The sequence below is a fragment of the Macrobrachium nipponense genome, chromosome 21 (assembly GCF_015104395.2).
Source record: "Macrobrachium nipponense isolate FS-2020 chromosome 21, ASM1510439v2, whole genome shotgun sequence".
Classification (NCBI taxonomy): domain Eukaryota; kingdom Metazoa; phylum Arthropoda; class Malacostraca; order Decapoda; family Palaemonidae; genus Macrobrachium; species Macrobrachium nipponense.
Genome location: NC_087212.1, coordinates 60,434,169 through 60,452,855, shown reverse-complemented (window position 1 = coordinate 60,452,855; position 18,687 = coordinate 60,434,169). Strand labels below are relative to the sequence as shown.

Sequence of the window (18,687 nt, the reverse complement as noted above, 5' to 3'; positions counted from 1 at the left end):
ACGCTCTAAGACATTTGAGGGTGCATGCTTCTCAAGATTTTACGTGCACACTGCGACTGCGGCTGTGGGAGAATTCTGTTAGGTCGCTTGAACAATGTTACGATTTATGAGACAAATGATTGGTTCCTCTATATAAGTTATTATTTGATTAACTGTCTCTTTTTGTTCAAAACGGATTTTAATATGTTAGGAGGTTTATAGAATTTCCTTTGAGAAACACGCCTTATTTGGCAGGAGGTAAGATAATGTTTTGTATACCCATAGATGGATATCTTACAATTACGCTAGATACAGAATGTTTTTTATAACTATAGAGGTAGCTGTAAGCGCTCGCTTATCCGGACTTATCAATAGGGAAGTTCGAACAACAGACGGTGAGTCCGTAAATCAGGATATTACGTGGACTAAACGAATAAAAACAAGATATTCTAATTTTTACGGCGCGTACAGTCGGGCTTAATCCACCACTACTTATAGTAACTTATTGTATTAAAATTACGAGAACCTGCTCTGATTACTTGATACGGCCGTGTGATTCATAGGAAAATTCCTTTTTAATTCAAAAAGGTATTGGCATGAATGATCCAACATCGCTTTTCCCCACTCTGCTAGAGTCGCTTATTGTATGGAATGTGCTTTGCTTTGAACACTCGGCAGATTTGACTGACCCTGACCGTTTGACTAGATGACACAGTAACCAAGTTTGCTTAAGCACGATTTGTTTGATTCTGATTTTTAGGGCTACTGTTTACCTATTTCTTTTTATAATAATTAGGATTCTTCTCTTTATTACCATCGGCAACGTATTGTGTGTTTTTAGCATTTTGTTGCTGTTAGTTACGTATAAAGCAACGAACGTATGAATGACTTGGAGTATCATGAATTGAGCGATTACTATTAAAAACAAGTTATCTATTGCATTATTATTAACTATATGTACTTTCATTCTTTGCTAAAAATTTTAAATACGTTTTGTTTATTTGTTTATATGAATGTTAAGTATGTTAGCCTAATGAAAGTTTTTACAGATATGTTATTCCTTGCAATCCAGCCGTATTTTTTAAAGTTAAGTTGAGTCATTGAGGTTCGATATTTTATGCATATAACTCAAAAAACTCAAGGCTAAAACTGCGATCGGGACCTTGCACAGGAGCCTTTATTGTCCTGACCCGAAATAGTGTTACCTCTAATTTATCCAGATTTGTACGGGTGTTCCACTTGTTTTTGTGTGTTTTCTTATCACTACGGTGCCTAACTACCCTATCCATGCATCTGTATAAATACAGACGTCCACTGCGTAAACGCATATTCAATGTTTAATATGATTTGTTACGTACAGAATTAATAATCACCCAAAATGATAAAATTAACACAGTATATGATTATGATATTTCAGGGGAACTTCTGGAAACAGAAACTCAAAGATAAAACTCGCAGTAGCAAAATCCCAATGATGTAGATAATTTCTGTAAAAAAGTAAGATTAAGAATGTCTCATAACTTCAGCCACAGGAATAACGAAAATTCGACCTGCAAAGAAAACACTCAAAGTTACTCCAATGAATAAAAAGATTGTACTTATCTTGATTTTGTGGGAAGTCACGGTATTTCGATAACGACACACGACCTTGGCCTCCTTTCTCTGTTTTAGCGGATGACGCTGGTTTTGGCTTGAGTTTTCCCCGTGCGCGTGGTTCATTTGTTGGATGATACGTGTTCTTTGAAGATCCGATGCTGAAGACGCGTTCGGTTTGTTTCTTGAAGTTATGCACTGCTGAAGACGCTCACTAACGAAAATACTAAGTTGCTTGAAGAATCTGTTGCTTTCGTTGTTGTTGACTTCTGATATGATACATTATTCGTTATTCTTCGGAAGACGTTGAAGAGTTCTTGTTGTTTTCTGAAGTCGTTCACTAAACAATGATACTATGTTGCTTGAAGAATCTGTTGCTTTCGTCGTCGTTGACTTCTGATATGATACATTATTCATTATTCTTCGGAAGACGTTGAAGAGTTCTTGTTGTTTTCTGAAGTCGCTGCCACCAATATAAGGGCTGTTGCCTTGTATAATAAGGCGCCCTGTGAGGTTATGTTAGACTTGCGATAATCTTAAGCTAAGTCGGTTGGTTATGCACTTCCATACTCATTGGAGTGTCTTGGGTTTTGATGATAACTTACGAAGTCAATATCTTCTTGTGTTATGACGACGGAGATATGTTAAACTCATGATGATAGATATATTTAAACTCATGATGATAGTTATAACTTCATTCGATCTCTTTCTGATGTGAGGTTCTAGTAGAAAACACTGAGTACAAAAAATATTTCTATTTTATGAGATTACATGATGATCAGAGGAAATTTGTACAGGTCTGCCAATGATGATGGCTAATTCAAATCTGACTACAATCTCGTTTACAAATCATAAAGGAAATAGACAGTAGCTCGAACATACGAACATACACACAGATGACATAGATTACAAATCACGTAGGCCGTTTCAATTATAGGTCGCAGTAGTTGTCTCAAGCAGGAAGCTTGGACTAATGTTTTCAAAACAAATGAAGGACCACAGGTGACGGCACGTCATCTTAGCCTACTTTATTGTATACGTCATCTTAGCATACTTTATCGTCTCTGGTCTGATCACATTCCTGCAAGCAATCTGGTTGACCTCTTGGGTCACTGGTTTTGATTAATCATAGTTTTAGTTTTTTATATATATGGAATAACATTCCATATTTTTATTATGTAACACTTACATATATGTGTGTGTGTGTGTGTAAGATCCCCATATCTGCCTTAATGGCAGCCTTCTTTTGCTGTCCTTTGCGTCTATTAAGGTGACGGTGACCAGAGAGTTAACAGGATAGTAAAGGGCCAGAGTTCAATGACGTAAGAGCTGAATGGGTTATATAGTCTTTGTTTGAGAACGCTTGAGGAAGTGGCTGTCAAGGATGTATGGAGGGCAAGTTAGAGATACTCAAGTTTTATAAACTACTAGCTGACTAACCCGGCGCTTCCAAGGACCAGGGGAGGAGGAGGGGGAGGTCGAGGTGAAGGGAGGGGAGAAGGAAAAGGAGAGGTTTGTATTGACAGTCCGACTGACTGTTCTACTTTTTTCATGGAAACGTTTACCCCATTTCAGCAGACGTGTATGAACTAACAGAGATTACTTTCATCCAAATATTCAGGTACTGTAAGTCCCTTTTAACCAAGTATTACTATGACAACTGTCCCTTTCAACTACAGACATTCACTTTTATATACTAAGTTGGCTCTTTCTATTCGTTGGGGATTTTGCCAGCCCAACTGCCTTCCGATGCAGGAAATTTGACTTAAAAACTCACTAATGATAACAGCTGGCTTGCCAGACTCGCTTACTGTACTAATTAACTGCCTATTTAAAATTCAAACTAATTACTTATGAAATGTAAGTAGTGGAAGTCCGGTTGCCAAAGTTTCTCTACTTCAATATTTTGTAAGGCTCAGTATTTTCATTAATTCAAAACTCAATAAATTATTCAAGAATGTTTACTTTTAGTTCTGCATAAATCTCTGAAATTAATTTTATTTGCAAGAGCATATTGACATCTTACAGCAAGAGACCAGAGATGGCAGAGACATCTCCAAGTTCCCAAGTTGAAGGCTAGTCAGTATCCTAAATTATCAGTAAAATCTAGATATTTACTCTAAAATCAAGCTACAGAAAAAAATTTTAAACGGCACTTGGTTTCATTTTCTTTGGGTTAATTTCTTGTAGAGTTTATCATCATCAATTTTATTTAAATATTCAAGAAAGTGCGGGTGTGGCATGAAAATTGTGCTTTGCCACATTGTTCGCAGGGTCATCCATTTCAGGGTAAAATTAGTGTTGATTGGTTGTTTACAAGTGGCTGGGACAAGGAGGAGATTCTAGTAGATACCTAAGGCCTTAGTCCACATAAATATAAAAATCATGATAGATGTTGGCCATCATGTTACGGGAGACCATTGGAAAGAGCTTCAGCTGCTGCAGCATGCGTGTGCAACCTGATTTTGGAGACAGGTGGTTGAAACTACATGGCGGAATGACCCTTCTTGCTGTCAAGCTGACAGTTCGCAGTTAATGACATAACCAAAGGAATATGGAGACTTTTTAATGGAAAGCCATTTTGAGTAATGAAAAAAAATGAGTTAGTCATGAGTTTCGAATTTAAAAGGCCTTGGGGGCCAGGTGTAGTGAGTTTCCATTATATTCTAAACTCTGGAAATTTGGCTTACCAGTTATGGCATGGAAAATGTATGGAAACTTAGTTGTTGCGGTACTAGCACGAAATATCTAAAATAAAGAAAACTCGACTTTTCTGAGCGTGAGAAAACCATATGACCGGTCTGTGGTGACGGCAGCGCATCCAAAACTGATACACCTGTGATCCTATTGAGTATTAATTCTTCTTTTACTGTGTCAACTCCTAAGGAATATTAGTGTTAGTATATTTTCAAATAAATCTATGAGACTTGGGCTTAACTGAGAGTGGCTACTTTCCTAAAAGAATTTAAAAATCTTGGGTACCTTGGATCTTGAATAATCAATTTTTCAAGAATTAATCAGGTACTGGATTAATGAATAATCAAAAGTATAAGATGGATAGACGTATGAAATTTAGGGATATATCTCAAGCACTGGGACCCTAAGGTTATTGGTGATACAGAATCATGACTTCAAGCCCCAATGTTAGTAACCTCTTGCAAAGTAAAGACTCAACAGACACGTCGGATATCGTCACGGTGATAGCTTGTCAGGGTACTGCGTAAACATCAAAATTCGTAGGTCCCAGCGCTTGGCTTTAGACCTAAATTCTATATTCTGTAGCCTGACAATAAGAAAAGACCAACTACACCAAAGCAAAAGAATATTTTGTTTCAGAAAACTTTCTGTACATAGTTACAATAAAATACGGAGACCAAAATGAGATGTGAGAGGGGTAAAAAAAAAACACACACACACACACACACACACAAATACCAATAAATGAATGAGCGAAAGATAAACACTCAAACATCCGGGGTCGTAAAAAAAGTAAACAAGTAAAAAAAAGGCCCACAAGTTTCTTCGGGGCAATCGAGTTTTCTGTACAACCTATAGGTAGTTTTCCCATGACGTCACACCAGACGCGCAGCCGCCGCCATGTTTAGATCAACCATTGTAAACAAAGGAAATATCAAATTTCGTTGTTATTCTAGGAAATTATGAACCATGTCACGAAAAATGGCAAGCAAGGACAATTCACAAACAGGTGATTGATTGCATTGAGTCTCTGGAGCCTGCAGTACGTGAAAGACTTATACAAATAAACCGAAGCTTGTAAATAACAGAGACCCGTACACGTTGGCACCTGAACAATGGAGTTCTGACGTGGATTTGCTGCCCTCAGTTAACACGTATCCAGATATCGTGAACTATTTAGTTAATGATGTAAGCCGCTACATATTGGACCAGCTCAAGGTCTACAAGTCTCTGGAGGCTTACGACTATTTCGTATCTGCCTGGGTGAAGGATTTTAAACCGATTCCTGAAAAAGGATTCTGCATTGTCACTGCCCGGCTTCAGCATTCACAGAGGTTGTCAGCACCACCATTGCAGCCATTTGGTTCGATGAAAACTGACATTAAGCTAAGGTTTGTTACACACAAAAATTGTGAATATTTTTCACTTCAATCAGAGTAAAAGATCTTTTCTGGGATTTGGTTAAGTCGTTCTCAAATACTTTCACGGTTACATGTTTAAACAAAACCAGTAACCTACACATTTATTTACTATTAAGCCTTTTCTATAACGTACAAGCTTGTTTTTACTTTATACGATATGGCATATATAAGATGAATGAAGTTGCGATTTCAAAGCCGAAGGTGCCGTTGTTCATAAGCGCCACAGTAATATGTTGAAAGTGTGACATTTTGAGACAGAATGGATTGGTTACAAAAAAAGGAAGATAAAAAAACAGCAACTTTAACTTAAAATTAATAATATTAGTCATTTGCTGCATTTGTTTACGTCCTCCTGCAGCGCTCGTCCCTAGTGTGAAGTTTCGGAATTTCGTTGAAAAACCTAGTGTGGTGGTGAGCATTTTGTTAAACAACTCTGCCCTTGATATCTGTATGCAGTTCTATATCCACTACTTAAAATTTTAAAGATCTGACCAAAATAACTTCCTAGCGGCTCTAAATCATCTATCATTTGACAGAGAACACAGTGGCTGTTAATGAATTACTTTGTGGAAAATTTATGCCCTAGGCTTCCTTAATTATTCAACATTATCATTAATTACACTAATACTTAACACACTCATCGCTAATGAAGAGGTCTAAGCAGATTTTCGTATGTCTTGACGGCTGAAAATATGCCCTGTTTATCCTGGAAATCCTCAGTGCGCTCCTTTTTTCACTAATCGCTTGAGTTTTATCTCCTTGATTTCTCACAACAGCAGGGACTGAGTAATACGATTTGCCATCTCTGTTTGATCTATTATGGCATCCAAACACACCTAAAAGTGTTCGCCATATTTAAAGGATTAACAGGTGTAAGATCACTACAAATATTTCTTATCATGACTGCGTGTGTAGCTTTTGCTTAAGAAAGCTGACCTACAACATGGCCGACTTTCGGGTTTCCATCAGGGCCTCATTCTGAATTGAAAACTATCTGTATATAATGCTGTATGAAATCTCAGCCACGGCCCGGAGGTGGCCTGTGTTGTTGGAATCCATAGCGGTGCCAGACGCACGATCACGGCTAACTTGAATCTTAAATAAAATAAAAACTACTGAGGCTAGATGGCTGCAATTTGGTATGTTTGACGATTGGAGGGTGGATGACCAACATAACAATTTCCAGACCTTTAACCTTAGTAGGTTTTAAGATCTGAGGACGGACAGACAAACAGACAAACAGTCATCTCAATAGATTTCTTTTACAGAAAACTAAAACCAACTCCTTCGATGAGAAGTTTGGAATGACCTCGTAATCGACAAGAGGCTACGAACAAAGAAATGCTAGGTCAATTACAACCAGCTCTTTTATCCAATTCGATTGCCATTCTTAATAATCTATTATATTTTAATCTTATGCTCATCGTAAAGGTCACCAAGACTATGTAAGGGTGCGAAGACATTACCAATCTAGTCTTGCGTTCAAGCCAATTCAGCTACTGCAACAGTTATTTAGTATTCGGTTGTTTTGTAAAACTACCTAACGCCAATCAACACGTTACCCTCAGTGTCTCTCGTGATATTATCACTAGTCGGTTCTACACACGGATCTATATCTATTCCACGAAATGGCAACTGCCCCGCGCCGAACAAAACCAAGCTTTCCATTCAAAACTATGGCAACACTTTTAGTCAACCGTCGACATGAAACACATAGACTAACGCCTTACGCGAGGTAGCAGTCACAAAAATTGACGTCAAACGAATAGTTGATGTTTACGTTGCTGCGGTGGGAGGGGAAAAGTTCGCCGCACTAGAAACGGAGTGGAAGGGGAGTGTGAAAGAGCCAAGAGGATAAGCAGTCGCACAGGTGGCAGTAGCAGCGGTAAAGGCCTCCGCCACGGCAGAAACAGAACGTACCTCGCAAACATTTGCAGGCGAGCGTGTGAATCAGACGAAGTCTGTGGTATGCGCCAGCCAGCTGTAGAATTAGACTAGATGAACAGCAACACGTCGATAAGTTAGTGATCATTTTATTTACCGAAAACAAGACATTTGTAAGGAAACTTTTTACAGAATATGCATGGACTATCAATAATTTTATTACATCCCATCAATAAAAACAAAACAAAAAATCCGTTACAACACCAGCATTCCCTCCCAGAACAAAATCGTTTTGTTAACTAGTAATACCGTTATCTTGGGTAAAAAGATAAGCTAGAGCACCGTTACCTTGAATAAAAAGATAAGCTAGAGCAGTCATTGTCATCAAGTTCACACCCTCGAGTTCAGTATTTCTACAATAGTGCATCCAACAACTGCAGGAGGCCGAAATTACAACTACTAACCAGAGAAGAACAAGGAAAATTCGGGGAGAAAAGGCATGCAAGGTAAGCAAAGAAATCGAGTGGGACATAACGATCCAGTATACCACTTTTTTTTTCAGGTGAAAAATAAGGAATTTATGAGGAAACTCCTTACTGTCTGTCAACTTTTCTTTGAATGTACAGCCCCTAACAAAAACAAATAGAGAGTCCTTGCGGAGAATGTATTTTATGAAGGTAGACGCAACGAAGGAAAGTGAAACAATGGTGCGCCTTCCTGGCTTCTACCTTTATTTATATATTCATCACGTTCCAAATTTTCGTGAGTCAGTTACACATTATATATATTACAAAACCTAGTGCAAACATAAATTATATATGTATATATATATCTATATATATATATATATATATATATATATATATATATATAAATATACATATACATATACATATATCTATATATATATATATATATATATATATATATATATATATATATATATATTATATCTATATCTATATATATGAATATATGAATATATATATATATATATATATATATATCTATATATATATAGATATAATATATATATATATATATATATATTATATATATATATATATATATACATACATTAGTTATCGTCTAGTAGTTTCTCTTAAGAACAAAACAAAGATAGTGGTCACTGCCAATTTCATACCTAACTGCTGAATCGTGAATGAAACTCGTGAAGAAAACTTCCCAGACAGAAGTGAGTTAAAGCCCCCTACAAACAACAAAAGCTATCTCCATCTCTCAACCACTTCCACACTTCCTGGATGCTGCAGCCTTTCCTTTCCGATAACTTTTCAGGTCCATCCATATATTTAACACTATGTATTCCTGTCCTCTTCCCTCCTCATATTTATGAAACAAACCTATCGTTTTTCAATCTTTCGCCATGAAAAAACCACCTCAAAATATCCTTATCCTTCCTTTCTCCTACATTAACCTTTTACCATCCCTGTATTTCTATCTTTTAGTTCTTCTTTAGTCACAAATACTACACAGACAGTTCATATCAACAGCTCCTCTCATTTCTTGTCAACATACACACTTCGCTTCCATAAGTGTGTGTTGACTGAACATCCCCATCATACCTCTCACCTTGGCTGTCACTGTTGCTCCAGGTGTCTTCCCAATCTTGTGTACAAACTTGCTCATTTCGTACCCGACTCACTTCTCACACGTTACCACCATTCAATACATTTGCTCTCAAATACCTTTATGAATCAGCCCCGTACATTCTTCAATTATTAACATTCATCGTTCTATCTTCCTGGTTTCCATGCATCCAGCTGCCATCACTTTCCGCTTCCTCGTTTTGCAAACTTTTAACACGTTAGCTGGTTTCTGCAGTTTCTCTGAACTATCCTCAGTCAGTGCTCCCTGTCAGTTATTCCAAATCCAATAACGATAATCCTGTAAAGCGCTGGTTAGAGTTTTTATAAGTCATTAACTTCTTTTCAGCCTGTCTGTGATGTCTGCGCGGTAAGTTGTAGAGAGAGAGAGAGAGAGAGAGAGAGAGAGAGAGAGAGAGAGAGAGAGAGAGAGAGAGGGCGGGGGTGGGGGGGCGGGGGGCGGGGGTGGCCGCAAGTGCGTGTGGTGTTTCGGACCGCGATGCTCATGTACATAGAGACAGGTAACTGAAACGCCAATGGGGTTATGCTGACTCAGGACATTTTAGTCTAAGTACATCAGTCGGTAATGGAATAAGCAGTGATGTTTCAAACTCAAAGGGTTTAGAGGTGGTAGATTGAAGCAACCGCTTCTTTTAACCACAAATCTTAGAATTTCAGGGCACATGCTCGCATCGCATAATGAAATAAAAAATCATGACGTAATCACTTTAAAAACTAATCGCGGAGGTTACTGTTTCTATATCTTCAACAAATAATGATTTCGTTGTCTAGCAATTACATCTATCGTAACCTCAGATCTTAGAATAACAGAGACGAGTGAGTCTTCCATTGAAAGCGTAAATTTATCAATGTATAATAGGATCATTACATAACAGGTTATGTTTTAACAATGTATAATAAGCACATTACATAATAGGTTATGTTTTAACAATGTATAATAGGCACATTACATATTAGGTTATGTAACTATCTTGAACACTGCAGCTAGAACTTACGAGAAAAAATAACTACATATACTTGAAAGCAAGCAACAGAAAAGTACAGATTTTTGTTTCCCGAACTCGATGACGTATCCAATAAGTAATGAAAGCCGATAGTTAAGGGGTCAGTGTATGTGTACGTATGTATATAATGTATGTGCAAACCTTTTGTTACTGAACAATTTCCTCCTTAAAAAAAAAAAATGAGAACTCCTCGAGAACATTCCTGTTTTCTGCGTGTGGGGATGTAAGAAGCTGTTCAAATATACTACTCCAGTGGAAAAAATGAACATTTTGACGGTATTCTTAGAGTTACCCATAAGAAACCTTTAGAATATTTGTACAGTTCTCTAGAAAACATGAATGTCACTTTTTTCTTACGGGAAATCTCAAAATGTAATAATATATTCGTCCCTTTTTAAATTCATAAAGATTCGCTTATTTAGTTCTAAAATTAAACGACATTTTCACACTTCCCTTGATTTCAATCATTCTAACGTGAAGAATAAAAGTTAGATCTACACGAAAGACAGAACTGTTAGCATTTCCAAACACGTGTATTTTCATAACACGTCTTATAGGAGCTGTACACCATCGAAAATTATCACCATAAAAAAAAAGACGTTTAAAGATTTCAACATTACACATTTCATGCTGTAACTTTCAAAACAAAACTGAATGTTGCCAACATCATTCTGTACTCTTTGAACAGTACATATCAGCTGACGGGAAGATGGGATTAGCACTGCACATTAGCTCACGGACTTGAATAAGAAATGTGGGTACATTTATTATAATAAAACGGCGAGACTTTGATATATATCTATGAATTCCAGTTTATTGACCTTTAAAGATAAATTCAATACTTAATTGCGTTCAGTCAACTTCCATTTTGTGTGTTTCAGCAAAACCTCTACGTATTTTTTTTTTTTTTTTTACAACACTACGTCGGTTGCCATAACAGGCGGTGCCACCCGAGAAATCAAAGAGTTACCAATCCCATATTCACACTAACAAGCTAAAATCGTGAATGAATCCTTTACAAAAACTTCCATAACATTAGCCACGTCGTGCAGCAATATGACAGCCACTTCGTGCAGCAATAAAATACGCTCATTAACAGTCCGTCTAAATTCTTACACACAGAACACCATTCATTCCAACTTGCACATTCACTCTTACTTCCTCGATGTTAAGGCCTCTCCTACCCAATACCTCTTTCATGGCATCTGTCCAGCACTTTCTAGATTTTACTCTCCTTCTCCCTTTCCGTCACCTGTCATCCTCCGTTCCTGCCACAGGACCAAGCCATCCAAAAATAAATTTATTCTTCCCTTCACCCATACTACATTCAACAGATCACTACAGCTTCTCCAACCGCTCCCCCCCCCCTCTGTTTTAATTCCCATTCAATACCGTGCCTCACTTCATAGAGAGGCGACTCAACAATCCCTTCAGACATGACAACTTTTGCTTCCATGCATACACCATGCCTCCCTCCAATCTTCCACACACATCCTGGTACCTCCTACCTTCCTTCTCTTATATATTCTGTGACTGACTTCCTTCATCTCTCATGCTACCATCATCTGAATATCTACTCCCAAATCCCTACATAAATCTACTGCTTTCATTCTCCCACGTCCATATTAACATTCACTGCCCCATTTCCCACATAACCCTACTATAGCTCACATCTACTATCAGCTTTCTCCTACAGCAAACACTGTCAGATTCCGTTTTTATCTTCCGTGCCTTCTCGCTATTCCCAACCAGTTCTGTATCAAAGATGAACATTAATCATTCCCAGCTCATCTCACAACTTTGCACAGCTATTTACAATCCTGACTTCTCTCATCGCTTCATCATAAACAGTTGGGACGCAATGGACACTTGTCTCAGCCCCATCTGTACACAAAACCAGCCACTCTCGTTTATACAAACTCTATTTCCACGTTAAACCTTTTGATCATCCATGGAACCTCTCATTCAATTCTATCAAAATTTTCTCCGGGTCCATGTTTTTACCTTTACCTACAACTGTCTTCCACAGCTGTTTCTTGACACGTGTAGTGCCTTTTCCTATTTATTGAAAGTATGGCTGTACCCTTTATTGAACGGGTACAGCAGTCTGGTTTTTTAAGAAATTCTTGAGAGCTTATGTTGCCAGAAATGGTTGCAGTATTATGAAATAGGTCTGGAGCAATTCATAGCCCTATTTAAATATATATATATATATATATATATATATATATATATATATATATATATATATATAGTATGTGTGTAAACTTCAAAATGGGGCATAAATTCTTAGAAGCATGCTTAAAGTTTATGAATTAGCTCAAAAGAACTTCCATACATCAACGGTAAAGTCTGGAAACAGATCAAATGAAAGTAAAACAAAATTAATGATACATAATAAATATACAATAGTTACGACCTATAATGAATGTTCAAAAGCATAGGCACAAAAACCTAATTGTTATTGCTGCACAATGTATAAAGGTGTTCAAACAAGAAACTAACGTATAATAAGACCAAAATAGCCTTGACTTTTATTTAAAAATGTAACAAACTATTGCACTTTAAAATATAACAACCTAGGCCCACATAATATAAATTCATTCATGCTTACAATTTACAAATACCTTATAGAGTACTCTACTATTGCAAAAAGGACACCTCATGCAATCTAGATAGATTTAACCAGAAGCAATGTAAGAATGTAGAATCAAATAAGCTGTATACTTTGCAAGCACCGAAGGTGGTAAACAATTGGAAAGTAAATGCTACAACAACCGACCTGCCAACAACATGAAATAAGGTAAGGCTGGATATACGAAAAAGCTTATCAATGAGAGAAAAAGGGAAATTTCAGGGAATCTTTAAATGCCAAGTACATTAAATACATTTCAGTAATGACAGACGAGCCCAGTTAGAGCTGCAAGAGATGCTCAGAAAAATGTCTAAAAAGAACTAAAAATATTTACACTACGGTTATTTCTAACGACTTCTAAATATAGTACGCCAGAACAGAGGCCAGTTAAAGTTCTGTTTTAGAAGATTACCTGACATTCTGGAAGAACACTACATATAAAACCCTAAGTACATCTCAATTCACAAGCAAATACATCCACGTGGTACACAGTGAAGGGATGCGTCAGTCATTTTTTTAACTAAGCCAGTGTTTTTTCATAGCAATAGCAAAATTATTCCAACCGCTCAAACATTATACCCTTTACCTTGTTCATGTTACGTTTGAATTAATTTTCTTTCAATCTCATAAGCATCAGTTGATAAAGACCGTTTGGGATTTGCAATTTACGATGGAGAGTTTAGGAGGAAGAGAACCTAGGGCAAATGTATTATGAAAGACACTGAACTGGCAGAATACAAGATACCAAGAGACGAAGGTTAAAAAAAAATAGCAATGAAAAGTTCAAGAAAGTGTCAATACATGGGAAAATACTAGTTGGTTAAGATGAGGGGCGGCAGAACATGGATCAGAACCTGTCATTGAATCAAAAGTAGAAAGGTAGACTCAGTTTCGGTGAAAAAGGTCCTGGAAATGGTCACGAATGTTATGAGTGATCTTGATGGGAAGTGATGATTCCGTCAAGTTGAGAATGTAACAGAATAAGTCGGAGACGATGGAATTCTTAGTTAGGGTAGCAAAATAGCATTTTCAATGACAAAACTAGATATTGCCTGAAGTGAACGTGAGAGGTGAGAGGCACAATTATGTAAAAGAAACAATGAAAAAGTGGCAGGTAAAAAAAGATGAATGTGATAATCTTTAATAATTTGTGGAGAAATTAAGTAACAATTTCAAGACTAAAAAAACTTGATGAAAACTGAATGTAGAGAAAAAATGTTATAATCGAACTGACTTCAGAGGAAAAGAATTGGAAACATTAAACCGATTTACAAACAAATTTGAATTCAACTTCACCTTCAACAAGCAGGTTCAACGCCCCCAACCCCGTTAACATTTGGCTGTCGATGGAAAAATTTACCAACCCCATGTACACTCGGCAAAGAAGGTTAAGATACAGTTTTTTTAAATCTTCGTACATATATTATTCAATAATGCCACTCCTGGCAACTCTAAAGAGGAGGCGGAGCCTCAAAATCATAGTGTTAGCTGCTTTCTAGATTCCCATTAACTTTACACCGTAAAGATTCTGTAGAGGTCTTATAATCATTTATACTTGAATGTAGAAACGTCAGTTCAGGGTAGAATATCGATCATCCTTTTTTAAAACCTACTTTGAAACCTTATTTATAAATAATGTTTGACACTAAACTGACGTAAAATTCATACGTAATTGAAGACGGATCTTAAACAATAAGAGAAAGTGTTTTAAAATTTGGGCAGTACTTGTAGAAATCGTGAGGAATAATACAGTAAAGAATGAAATATTATGACGATAGAGAGAGCACGCGCAAGCATAGGCCTATCGATAGAGATACTTAATTCATTATATTTTGAGAGATTAAGTGATAATACTGTTTCAAAAGTAGAGAGAGAGAGAGAGAGAGAGAGAGAGAGAGAGAGAGAGAGCATAGGCCTATCTATAGAAATACTTAATTTAATATATTTACTTTGAGAGATTGAGTGATAATTTTTTCAAATGTGTTTTAAAAAAAAGTGGAGAGAGAGAGAGAGAGAGAGAGAGAGAGAGAGAGAGAGAGAGAGAGAGAGAGAGAGAGAGAGAGGTTTATCTATAGAGATACTTAATTTATTATATTTACTTTGAGAGATTGAGTGATAATATCTTTTCAAATGTGTTTTTAAAAAAGTGGGAGAGAGAGAGAGAGAGAGAGAGAGAGAGAGAGAGAGAGAGAGAGAGAGAGAGAGAGAGAGCAAAATCTTACGTGAAAGCTTAAGCCTATTTATAACTACTTAATTTCATTATATTTTCTTGTGACCGGGGAAAGGCAGAAGAAAGAGCGGTGACTCAGTGCACAGATACCTGGGAAACAGGGTGATACGACTACCAAGATCGTGCTGCACTATGCTAGATAAAATTTGAAGGATCATAATTTTCAAGTTAATTCTCTAAAAGGTTCATACCCTAATCTTGATTTCATTCAACAGTTGCCGTAACATTCAAAGATTGTAAAAATACGTGGAAAATTTTAGACAAAGGCTGCGGTCATTCTTGCTTTCTTGATATAGTCTGTACTTTTGAAAATCGGGTTTCATCCAGAAATCATTCACGAAAAAAGCTGTGCTACGTAAAACTATTTATTACCACGAATAACTTAATATGTATTGCACAGGCAATTAAAGTTTTATATCGTGCAAAAAAATGCTAATGTGTTGGGAGATCTTTCAGCCTCGCGGCAAAGAAATGCAGTCGTGTAGGGCTGTAGGCTACAACGAACTGCTTTGTAATGGGAGCATATAGCCAGAAAATCTTTGAGCTGACATGCTACTTTAACCTTGATAAATATTTATGTTTAAAGACAGTAGCCTTGTAAACAGCAACTAGCATTCGATCCATGTCAACGTCAAAGTAATCAAAGTGTGGAATCCGTTACGTAAGCCAGTATCCAGTGACTTGCGTTTTCCCGCTCGAAGTTCTAGGGCTGCTCCTCACATCATAGAAAATACTCTTGCGGATGCAACTAGATTTGCTCAACCTACCTTAGCCGTCGCAACATTGACTGCCATTGACGGCAGCTAACTTTAATCGCTTTGGAATACAATCATGAGTTTGTAGAAAATAGAATAATTGCATTCACCACTTACGATGATGCAATAATATCACCGTTCATGAAGGAAAACGAGTAAATATTTTCGTCGTGGTGTATCGTACTACAATTAGAAATTCTCATTCTATCTACCAGATCTCTATGAACGAATCCATCAGAGAAATTCCAATTACTTCGGACATACATCGTATTTTTAAGTATCTGAGCAGTTTTGTTTTGCAGTTTTAACTTATGATATAATTTGCAGTGTATTTTCATATTCTAGAGTAAATTTAGCAATATTGTGTCTTTTCAGTAAAAACAAATGGGAAATTCGATGAACGAAAGCCAATGATAACTTTGTCTTCACTTTTCTTGTCGAGTGTACAAATAGAGGCCAGCTTCGCCTAACGAGCTTTTGTGCCAAGTAATGAGAAACCCACTGTTAACATCTCATAGGTGCAATGCCCTTTTTGAAATGTGAAGATTTCAATTTGTTGTTCGCTCAACAACATGCTGTTACGAGGTCAACATCCTAGTTATAGTCCAAATTGGTTCTTCAATTATCCAACACTATCAGATTTGCTCTTGACGACGGTCGTAAACTTGATTGTTAGAGACAATTGAAAATTTTTTTTAAAAATCTTTTTAATAAAAGAAAGATTCACTTTATAAGGCAGTCTCAAAAACATTTTCATTATTAAAATGTCAAATAAAAACCTATCTTTGGGTATTATAACTTAGCTCCTACATCATAAATTTTACAAAAGTGAGTAACTATGAATTCCGCGTATTATTAAATCCCCAATTTTACGGTGACATGGTGACTCGAATAATAATGAACATAGAAACCGACTTTAGTAAATTTCATTTAAATATCAAAAACCAAGTTTCTAACCCTTCCATGCAACAAAACATCTAAACACGGCAATACACAATTATATACTTCAACATGAAATTTTATAATAAAAAAGTAGCAGGTTTATCACTAACACCCTGTGTATGTATGAAACAAAAAATGAATGTAAAAATGTATTGCACAATATATATATATATATATATATATATATATATAATATAATATATATATATATATATATATATATATATATATATATATGTAGCGTACAGTTCTGAAGTATTGGGGAGGATGAATTTCTACAATGGGCTAGACAAATGAACCGAAAAGGTATTAGAGAGAGGAAAAAAATGAGAAATCAAAATGAGTGGAGACAGGATTGACACAAGTGCGCTGCTGACAGACCTACGTGAGTGAAGTGGCTAGTGGGAGTGGGCAGATGTTTTATTCCCAGGCTGTTCCTTGATGATTAAGCTGTTGAAGTATGAAGGGACATTGATCACTGCCTTTACTTTTCTCATGATCTAATCATATTAGGGGAAATGGTTTTATGTTTATATATATAAACGTAATTCTGTCAAGTGAAATGAAAAATGAAATCTTTGAAGCAAATCAAAGAAATGATAGGATTATCTGGATCAGGCTGATGGTTGAAAATTGCACTGTTAACATCTTTAGTGCATATGCACCCCAGATGAAGAGAAAGATCGCTTTTGGTCAGACTTAAAGGAGGAAACAGAAAAGGTACCAGCAGATGAAAGATGCATTGTTGGCCATCTGAATGGGCACGCAGGCCAGAATAACCATGTGATCAGCCGTATACATGGCGGGTATGGCTATGATGAAAGAAATGCAGTGTGAGAGAATTGTGGATTTTGCTGTTTCCACGGATATGGGACTGGTGAACACTTATCACCAAGCGGCAAGAACATCTAGTTACATAAAAAGGGGAAGAAGGTCCAGCCAGATAGATCTTGGTGTATAAGAGGAAAGATTGACGTAAGGTAAAAGATTGTAAGGTCATACAAGGAGACCATATGGGTGCGCAACATTGTTTGGTAGTGATGAACTTGGTTATGGAAACTGAACAAATAAGGAAGAAAAAATGCAGGGGCTAAAAAGGATTAAATAGTTTAAGCTGAATTATTAGACTGAACTATGTAGGCAGCTTAAAGCAAAAGTTTTAGAGGAAAAACAGATGAAATTGAAGATGTTGATAAATGGTGGAACAGAACGATGGAATAATACTGAGGGTTGCTAGAGAAATATTGGGTCAGAGTAGTGGCAAGATGTTCAAAAATAAGGAAACGTGGTGGTTCAATGAAGAAGTGAAGAATGCAACAAAGCAAAAGAAAGAAGCAAAGACAAGGTGGTAGGGGACCCAAATGGAAAATGGAAGCGGACTGGATAGCCCATAAGGAAGCAAATAAATTAGCAAAGAAAACTGTAGCAATTGCTAAGGATACAGCATATGATCAGGTTTATCAAGAGCTAGATCCCAAGGAAGGGCAAGGTAAGATCTTTAAACTAGCACAAATGAGAAATAAGAGTACCAAGGATATAACACACATAAGACAGATTAAGGATGAGGATGGAAATGTACTGAGGAATGAGAGACTTATAAGGAGATGGGAAGAATATTTTGAGGCCTTATTGAATGAAGAAAATTAAAGATTTCTAAGAGGAGATGGACACAGAAATTATGGACCAGTCACAGAAATAACAAAAGCTGAGGTTAGAGTGGCACTGGGAAAGATGAAATGTAGTAAAGCGGTGGGACTGGATGACATACCTGCAGAAGCCTGGAAGGCTCTTGATGAGGAAGGAATTGACATATTGTGGCAGTTAATGAAAAAGTTAATGGAAACAGAGACGATACCCGAAAAATGGAGAGAAAGTATATTAATCCTAATATTCAAAGAGAAAGGGGACATTCAGTGTTGTGA

The 18,687-nt window shown here is 36.7% G+C and overlaps 2 protein-coding genes across 10 annotated transcripts in view; one reads left to right on the top strand and one right to left on the bottom strand.

Annotated features, from left to right (window-relative positions):
- Positions 1 to 18,687, bottom strand: part of LOC135198069 (opsin Rh5-like) — a 707,912-nt gene that overhangs the window by 623,453 nt on the left and 65,772 nt on the right. The window lies entirely within an intron of this gene.
- Positions 7,408 to 18,687, top strand: part of LOC135198068 (glycoprotein-N-acetylgalactosamine 3-beta-galactosyltransferase 1-like) — a 52,981-nt gene continuing 41,701 nt past the window's right edge. The window contains exon 1 of the mRNA XM_064225468.1: positions 7,408 to 8,080. Within this exon, the coding sequence (XP_064081538.1) occupies positions 8,074 to 8,080 (7 nt within the window). The 5' untranslated portion in view covers positions 7,408 to 8,073. The remainder of the gene's footprint in view (positions 8,081 to 18,687) is intronic.